At 35.1% G+C, this 9,911-nt stretch overlaps 1 protein-coding gene across 1 annotated transcript; it reads right to left on the bottom strand.

The window, feature by feature from the left end:
- Positions 1–4,988: 4,988 nt before the first annotated feature.
- LOC147503665 (stromal 70 kDa heat shock-related protein, chloroplastic-like) lies at positions 4,989–9,038 on the bottom strand. Its single transcript, XM_086604925.1, has 6 exons — positions 9,005–9,038; positions 6,546–6,770; positions 6,016–6,095; positions 5,579–5,721; positions 5,395–5,493; positions 4,989–5,226 (listed from the first exon to the last, which is right to left on the bottom strand). Exons 1-6 carry the CDS (start codon positions 9,036–9,038, stop codon positions 4,989–4,991), a joined length of 819 nt encoding a protein of 272 aa, XP_086461051.1.
- Positions 9,039–9,911: the final 873 nt, after the last annotated feature.

Here is a 9,911-nt window from a genome sequence, read left to right as displayed (position 1 = left end):
TCTTCTTGAGGAAATAATGGGAAATGATATCGCGACTGGTGATCTGAGGTTCACCAGCTTTGTTGTACGAGTTCGCGACAAACATTGTCCCCTAATGCCTTGGCATGGGGGGATATTAAAGTGATTACATACTTCAACGTCCAGGCGGGTGAGGGGAAGCCGTAGACCGGCAACTATTTGATCCACAGTGATCACGAGACACCTTGGTCTGCGGGGAACCAGGTGGGGGTAATGGGTGGTGGATGGCACATGCTCTAGACCAATACCGGTAGGGATGCCATAAGCAACCCTAATTGAGTCCAAATCAGGGCGGCGGCATCGGGACGGTGGAGGTAATGGGGGACCTTGACGTCCCGAAGTGGATGGGACCGCCGCAGACGATGTAGGGGGTGGAGACGATGCCCCAAGGGACGGAGATGAGCCCGATTCATCGGATTCACTGGCCGACATCGGAAAGGTAGAGGAATAGACGCAAGATATGAACCAACCCAAACAACCAGTTCAAACAAAAAGAGAAGAAGGCCAGAAAATGTACCGGTGGGAACAAAGACAGAGATGTTAGGCCTGGAAGAGGATGCCGAAAGTGGGGTGGAATCGCCGGAAGAACAGTGGAATTCGTGCTGACAGAGTTTGATCGGGAAAAAAAAAGAATAATGGCAGAGCAAGAGAGGTAGAAGAAAGAAATGAGAAAGAGGGAGAAGGGAAAGAGTTTAAAAAGGGTGAGGGGTAAAGAGGTAAATATGGAAAGTTAGTGAATTCGAGGAGTCGGGGTGACAATCCAGTCAGGATAAGACACGGGGCGACACGAGGGCAGCTGGAACATGCGTGATGATGATAGTTCACCTCACACACAAATCGATGAAAAAGAGGTAAGGGCGAGGAACAGAAAGGACAAACGGTGAAGGTTCTCGACCCCGGCTCCTTTAACAGGACTGCGGAGTCGAGAAGGGGCATTTGTAGTAGCATAATATGGAAAAGATGACTGGGTTAGCGGTGCAGGGGATAATGTGCAGAATACTGAAGAGAAAAGGAGAGCACGGGATCGTAACTGCGGAACCCTAGACCGCAGGTGTCCCTGGTACAGAGGGGAGTCGGACCGCAAGATACAAGGACAGATAGACAACCCACAAAAGGAGGAGGCGATATAAAAGGAACAGTGGGAGGAGAGAAGAAGAAGAAGAAAGGAAAAAGAAAAAGAGTGGAAGGAGAGAAAAGAGAGAAAAAGAAAGAGGAGTTGTATCGTGCTCATACATATTTGTAATGGCTTCTTGTGTTTATCCTATGAGTTTGAACTTAAGTGCTTTAATTTGATCTTTACGTATGGAACCTACTCACCAAAGAACACATTACCATCCCATGTCCACCACCTATTCCATCTCACTTTCACAGTCGTGATACATTTGAGACCTTTGCGTTTGGTTTCCATCATGGCAGTAATGAGTATATATAAGGTGTTGAGGATTGTTTCTTCTTTTACTACTAATGATAGTTTAGGTTTCCAAACACATGTCAGTGTGTACACTCTTGGCGGCACTGGCTTGTACTGTGGAAAGTTCTAGATGAGGTCTCCCACTTTGGAACACGTATTGCACTTGTTAATGGATCTTTTCATTGCTTTGCAAGACGACCTTTTCCCAACTTTTCGAAATTAATTGTTTCTTTTGATACCAAGGAGGTTTTCCAAGAGATACCACTGCCCAAAGGTGTCACCAATGATTTTAACATACAAGTTGGCGAGTTGGATGGATTGCTTTGTATATAATTTACACAACGGAAGTTGAACCATGAAAGAATATGGTGTACGTTGTAGAGTCTTGAACAAAACTGTTTAAAGTTCAAACACCCAAGATACATGGGGGGTTTTATTTCCTGAAAGTCCTGGAACCACTAGGTGTTGAAAACGGTGGAGAAATCATAATAAGGAAAAATGAATGGGCAGTGGTGCTGTATAACCAAAGAACGAACTCAATCACGACACTTGAGAAGTTTGGATTTCAGATTGTTAATGCATACACTTATATTGGAAGCCTTTTTTTTTAACAAAGTTTAGGGTTAGGCAGACCCTTACCTGCATTAAACTCTCAAAAATATATTGGAAGCCTTGTCTCACCAAAAGTCATCAATGGAAGCAACCAATCAGGCACATAGACATAAAAGAATTAATGCAGAAGAGAAGAAAGGTAATTTCAACCTACAAAATTTACAAGTTTCATTATTTGGAAGTCTTGGAGCTAATTTTGATCGTCTTTTACATCATTTATATGTACTAGCAAGATGCACGTGCTATGCACGCGATGTTAAACAAAACTTGCCGAAAAGTGTAAACATGATGTTGTTCCAAAACCAAAATGATTATTGTAAACAAACACTCTAACTCTATTGTACAGCACCAGCCTGTAGAATAGAAAAACATAATAAAGGAATATGGAGTTCCAATTTCTAGTAATAAAATCCACCATTTTCTAAGAGAAATTAAGAACAATCTACAAATCAATAATAAAAACTAATTGATGAAGAAGATAGATGATACCTATTGCTAAATGCCAGATTCATGCATTTTTACTACAACGAAAAAACCCTATGAATTTGGAAAGTGTTCTGAAAACTTTCAGGTGGTGTTACAGATCATATCATATCACATGATAACTCGAAGCTTATGAATATGATGAGTGAGTAGACCACATGCCAACATGGAGGAGACCTCCATAGACTCATCCTTATAACATTAAAGCCCTAAAAGAAAAATGATATAGCATATTATTGAATAAAAAATAGTAACCATGTAACTGGAAGATAGAATGTGAATGATGCTAGCTTCCGCATCAACTAAAAATCAAAATAGGGAGTATAAAATTGTATACAAATTAATTTTAACCACATGACTCAATAAAAATAGGCTGCTTGGCACTTGCTTGAACTATAAGATTGAAAAAGAGATAATAAAAAGGTGTTTGCCAATTTCTCTCGCATTCATAGTGTTGTTGGATTAGGCACCGTAAGGATGTTCTTAACAGCGAGGAAATTGGCAAGTACATATGAATAGACATATTATTTGCACAAAATCTCATCCCACACGACCATCTCTAACATGCTAATATTCTTTTAGATGTTAAATGAAGATCAATGCCAGATCATTCATATAAAAAAATTCTAATGTGAGTAAAGTTTGATTGTTTTTTATTTGGACGCTTTAGATGGTTTCTTTTCCCAATTTCACAAATAATAGAGGTTGTAACTTCTCCGACTATTATTAAGATGATATTCTTGATGAGAGTACATCATCACAACTAAGAGCTTTGAAATCAATATTGTGTAGTCACGACTGGGGTTAAGACCACTTGTGGTAGGCAAACAAATAACTTTAAAATCATTGTTGAGAATAGTATGTATTATAATCATATTATGCAGCCTCAGGTCATACCTGGGAAATTAGGTTTCCAAACTTTATATAAATAGATAAGTCTCACATCGAGAGTATTGTACTTTTCGTCAACAGATACTTTTCACTACCAAAGCAACCAAGACCTACATGTAAAAAACCACCATCACTGAAACCACACAAAGACAATCACTTACACCCTCTAAAACCACAAATCAATTCACCAACAGCCTTAAAACAAAAGCCATAACGACACCACAGATTTTTTGGAAGAAAATAACGGAGTCGAGAGAAATACATTATTCTTCAGAACGTACAAAAAGGCAGATGATAAAGAGACCTAATTTATGTTAGCTTTTTCATAAAGTACATCTAGACTTTCTGAAAGTAAGCTATGAATGGCATAGCCAAACAAAGTTTCTCTATGTATATACATTGGAAGTCTACAAAGGTAAATTTTCGAGTCCATATAAACAGGCATCACAGACTTAATGAAATATTTCATATTCTTACCGACATGTGAAAGTATAAGATAATATCATATCAGCACTAAAGTACCAAAAGACTAAAAGAAAAGACTTTAAAAACAAACATCGCCACCTTTGAACAAAACCTATAATATAATATGTGAAACTAAGAAAAATCAGCCGCAGCTCACAGTACTACTGTAATAGATTGGCATTATTTTCATTCAGTAGTATTAAGAATATGATTTCTCAAGTGCCGAATCAAAACAATTCCACAAACCAATCCTTAACCAGATGCACACTCATCGCTATGGGTGATGACGTTCACACGCCAGGACACATTTTCAATGTAATTTGATTTTTAAGTAAAGTCTAACCTAAAACACAAGTACATACCTTGTTTTTTAGAGGAGAAGTGGGTATTTCAATACTTATCGAGCAACTTTTGGGGAAAACTCCCTTCTCTATATCTCCTATAGTTGCTTGTATCAATGGTAAGCAGACATCAACTGCATCCATAAAATCACTTTCATGGCTTTCATTCTTCTTCCTACATAGAATTGAAATGCCATAACAAAAATAAAAAATATATATAAGAAGATAACCAAACCATGTGAATACGATGAGGGTCTGAGAAGACCACATGCTAGATGGATGAAACTATATTTAAGTATTTTTTTCATATCACTACCATGGATTTGTGGCCTACTTAATTAGTACCCGTAGTGTTATGCGAAACAACTGAAGAAATTGACGATTCAGTATAGCTATACTAATGAATTTGGTTATCTACCTTAAAAGTTTTTAACCTTTGAAACAATCTTCACTGCAAATACGACAACTTACTTCTTGTTGCTAGAGTAATCGTTGATAACTCCATTTCTAAGCTTATTGCAGAAAATCCATTACGCTTTAGTAAATCAAACAAAGTAGACTCCCCACAAGTGTTCAACTGATATATGCCATCAAGAAAACACAAGACATTAATATTAGACCGGATTAATTTAAAATTTTGAAAACTTGATAAAGGAACTAAAATCTTTTGGATTCAATTAAAGAATTCGTTTTATTCAAAACTTGAAATTAAAAAATGGAAATCTAACCTTTCTTTTTTATAATCAAAACTCATACAGCAAAGCCAATTAAAGGCTGGTTTGACAGGTAGAGAAACCAAGAATAACACAACTAACATGAACTGCATCTCCAAGAGCAACAACTTCATCAGGATTGACAGTAACATTGGGTTCTTTTCCAGTTATTTTCTTGACAAGTTCCTGCACTACTGGAATTTGAATTGATCCACCAACAAGGATAACCTCATCTATGTCCTCAAAAGAGAGCTTTGCGTCTTTCAAGGCATTATCAACTGGTGTTTTCAGTCTACAATACAAATCTACATCAGCTTCAAGTAAAGTAGACGACTTATAAGTATTACAAATACCGTACATAAAATCCGATACACCAGAGTAACCAATGAATAACTATAAGCAAGACGGACATTCTAATTATGCATATGGGTGAAGTTATTCACTGGAAAAAATCACATACCTATCATGGAGGTCAGAACACAACTCCTCAAACTTTGCTCTTATAAGACTGGTATCAATGTGCTTGGGACCATCTGCCGTTGCAGTGATGAAAGGTAAACTAGGGGAAATTTAAAGAAATCCTCAATCAGAAACAGTAGTTTATAGATACAAAAAGGGAGGCAGCACAAATATGAATTACATACCTTATATTTGTTTGTGTCAAGGACGACAGTTCCATCTTGGCTTTTTTAGCAGCTTCGGCGAGGCGCTGAAGGGCTTGTTTGCCCTTCAAAATATCAATACCTTCATCTCTTTTGAAGTTCAAAGCAAGCCAATCAACAATTCTCTGTTAGAATACATATTCTTTATTCAGTGAGTAGTTGCTTGCTACAACATGTAATATTTTTAAAAGAAAAATGTGTGTGTGGAGAGAGAGAGAGAGAGAGAGAGAGAGAGAGAGAGAGAGAGAGAGTCAATACCTTCATCTCTTTTGAAGTTCAAAGCAAGCCAATCAACAATTCTCTGTTAGAATACAGATTCTTTATTCAGTGAGTAGTTGCTTGCTACAACATGTAACATTTTTAAAAGAAAAATGTGTGTGTGTGTGAGTGAGAGAGAGAGAGAGAGCAGTTGTAAAAACCTTGTCAAAATCATCACCACCCAAATGTGTATCCCCAGATGTAGACAACACCTCGAATACCCCATCACCAACCTTTAGAACTGTTACATAAACAGACAAGTACTAACCAAAAAAGTAAATAAAGTAAGCATTGCACCGCATGTAAGCCAACCCAAGATATCACCTCATAAAATTAAGCACCATAGAAAAACAACACAACATAGTCACAGGAACACATGCGAACTGTTTGCCCACATTCAAAGATGTATATTCATATTCCAAATGGGAAAACAATGTACAATATGATCCTCAACATCTTTAAGGATGAGCTATAACAAAAAAGGCTTGTGTACCACACATACCAAATAGAAACTACAAAGGGCACTACATTGTTGAGATGATAACAGTAGCGGTTTCTTTCAAACCATGTAATAGAATAAAGAAAAATAGATAATCCACATAGGTTACATATACAAACTACCTGCGTTCAACTAATGGAAGATTAACACTAAAGATGGAGGAAAACGTGAAGTTAGACACTGTTAAAATACCTGAAACATCGAAAGTACCACCTCCAAGGTCAAATACTAATATGGTTTCGTTGTTTTCTTTTTCAAACCCATATGCCAAAGATGCAGCAGTTGGTTCATTGATAATACGAAGGACTTCTAATCCCACAATATGATCAGCATCCTTTGTTGTAGTCCTTTGGGAGTCATTGAAGTACGCAGGCACTGTGACTACAGCCTTGTTGACTTTATCAGTTGATACGGCAGCTTACTTCTTGTTACGGAGGAATCGGGATAACTCCATTTCTAAGCTTATTGCAGGAAATCCATTCTGTTCAGAACATCAAACAAAGTAGACCCCACAAGTGTTCAACTAATATATGCCATTAAGAAAACACAAGACAATAATATTAGACCGGCTTAATTTAAAATTTCGAAAACTTGATAAAGGAACTAAAATATGTTAGATTCAATTAAAGAATTCATTTTCTTCAAAACCTGAAATGAAAAAAATGGAAATCTAACTTTTCTTTTTGATAATCAAAACTCATACAACAAAGCCAATTAAAGGCCATTGGTTTTTACAATCAATCTGCTTGCTAGAGACATCGATTCCATAATTAATGTCATTGGTTTTTACAACCAATTGTAAGCATCTTGAGAGAGATGAACACAAAATAATAGGATAAGAAACTTACTTTTGATAAGATCAAAAGGAAGATAGGAGATAAAGACAGTGGTCTTCCTCCATGCCACTTTCTTCTCCGAGCTCTACTTTAATGGTTTTACACTCAACTTTTTAGTTACTTTTTTTTTTTCTTTGGTCTTACGGGGAGAACCCCAAAATTAATTTCTTTAATGAGAAAAAAAAAATGAGAAGAAGAAGAGATGGGAGACGAAGGGATTAGACTTTTCTTAACGTCTAATTAAATTACCCAATTATTGCTAAATAAATTTATGGTTATGGAATTGGTTTTTTTTATATACCGCCACATGAAAAGATTGATTGCTCCTATTCAAAGGTGTTAACCAACATTTTAATTTAAGGACCATATCGGTACTGAGAATTTACAAAGGCATAAAAAGACCAAATAGTCCTCATTAATAAATATCTAGGCATTTGATTTAATTATTCATCCAGGATATTATACGTAAGAAAACACCGAGATGAATTTAAGAGGCCGGATCATTATAGAGATATGCTACTAGTAGAGATACAGTCTCTATGAATTCTGTGTTATGAATGTCAAAATCTACCTACTTGTGTTGTATTATGTGTTTTCTTGTTGACTAAAAGAGTAAGAGTACATTAAGGTGTTGCTATATATCACTTAGTTTGTAATATACCATTAATTGGAGACCACGCTATGTGTAAAATACATTTTGCAAGACGGACTAAGCTTCAAGCTATAAGTGGGAATTTCCTGAACTTTATGCACTATGGATCACCTCAGTTTGATATGCATGTTACCATCATTTATAGATTGCTAAGTAGGCATTCCATTTCAAAGCTAATCAAGCTTCATTAAGTTTTCAGAATTTCATAACTGTCTTAATATTGATCCCTATTTGTATAAATTCTAACCTGGACTTTTAATATTGACTTGCTACTCTGTCTTAATATATTGATCCCTATTTGTATATATTCTAACCTAGACTTTTAATATTGACTTGCTACTGTAAACACATTTAAGGTTGTCTTTGGCTTAGAATACTTGGAGAAGTTCTGTCTGTGGCATATGGTTTTGACAGGAAGGAATCTGTCTGTGGCATATGGTTTTGACAGGAAGGAAACAAGCATAGTAGTTAGGGGTGCAAGTGGATATCCAAATATTCGAATTCGATTCGAATTCGTATTCGAAAAATCAGATATTATCTGAAAATTTCGGATATTGGATTCGGATTCCGATAATTTTTATGTCCGAACTAGTTTCGGATACGGATTCGGATAATGCCATATCCGCATCCGAAAATATCCGATCCGATTTAAAAAATTAATAGTTATTATATATAATTAATTAATTATTGTATAAAATATTATATAAAATCATAAACTATAATAATAATAAATGACAAATATATATATATATATATATATATATATATATATATATATTTATAATAGTTTTTATAGTGGTAAAATGAATTATTCGAATCAAATAAAATTTTAATTAATATTAATTTTCGGATTGGATATTATCCAAAATCGGATTCGGATAATTTTTTTAATATCCGTCGGATTCGGATATCGGTATAAATTTTTGAATTTTGATTCGGATACAGACATATCTGAATCTGAACCTATCCGTGGCACCCCTAATAGTAGTGCAATATAATGGATTAGTTACTTGTAATAGGTTCATTCTGTATCAACTAAAAGCACAAGCTGAACTGATGCACTTTATTCTAAAAGAAATGATAAGTTAAATAACAAACAGTAACAACAACAAAAACAACAAATAATATACACCTTAGAGATTCCGCACTCCTTTAATTATTACCTGATTTACTCTTTAAATTCATAGACCATACCATGAATATCTTCGTACTTAATTCAGGCACGTAATTATCTAAGAAAAATGAGAATTAGAGTTCTTCTAATAACTTCCTAGAAGTCTCTTTGTTCACTCTCCTGTTTAGAAGGGAATTGTAGGGGTAATATTTCGTCAGTGTCCTAAAGACACATGGTAGAGTGAGATTACACCAAAGGATCGTTATTAGAAAGGGAACTAGTTTTCGAACCTGTCCTACGAACGGGTGCCATTATATTAAATTATTCTAAAAAATATTAACAATTATACATAGCTATGAGATATATATTATAATTATATTAATCACTCATTCAAATTTCTTGCACTACTCTCAATAAAAAGAAAACACCAAACCTTGATAAAACCTATTGACTTCTTTTAGCTGTTAGGTTTAACAATTGAAGTTTGATTGAAGTTTTATGAGAATGCTCAATATGGCGAAGATGATATTGAAACTACTTGAATAGTAAGACACTCTCAATCATAATAAAAGAATTATGATAAACACTATTTAAAATGCAAAATTATACTTGTTGAGACATTATATTCCCCTACAAATAATACAATTATGTTTTTGAGATTAGTTCAATGCATTTGCATCAAGTTTTCGATTTTATGTTAATTATTCATTGAGGTTAGTTCAATGTAGTTATTGCATCTAGTTTCTGATTTTCCATAAATTATTCTTTGAGGTTAGTTCAATGAAGTTGCATCAAATTTTCGATTTCCCGTTAATTATTCTTTGAGGTTAATTCAGTGCAGTTGCATTAAGTTTATGATTTTTCATTAGTTATTCATTAAGGTTAATTTAGTGCAGTTGCATCCAGTTTTCGATGTTTCTTTAATTAGTTTTTGAGATTACTTCATTGCATTTCCA

This window comes from Coptis chinensis, chromosome 4 (assembly GCF_015680905.1).
Source record: "Coptis chinensis isolate HL-2020 chromosome 4, ASM1568090v1, whole genome shotgun sequence".
Lineage (NCBI taxonomy): Eukaryota > Viridiplantae > Streptophyta > Magnoliopsida > Ranunculales > Ranunculaceae > Coptis > Coptis chinensis.
This window is presented reverse-complemented; position numbering and strand designations above follow the sequence as displayed.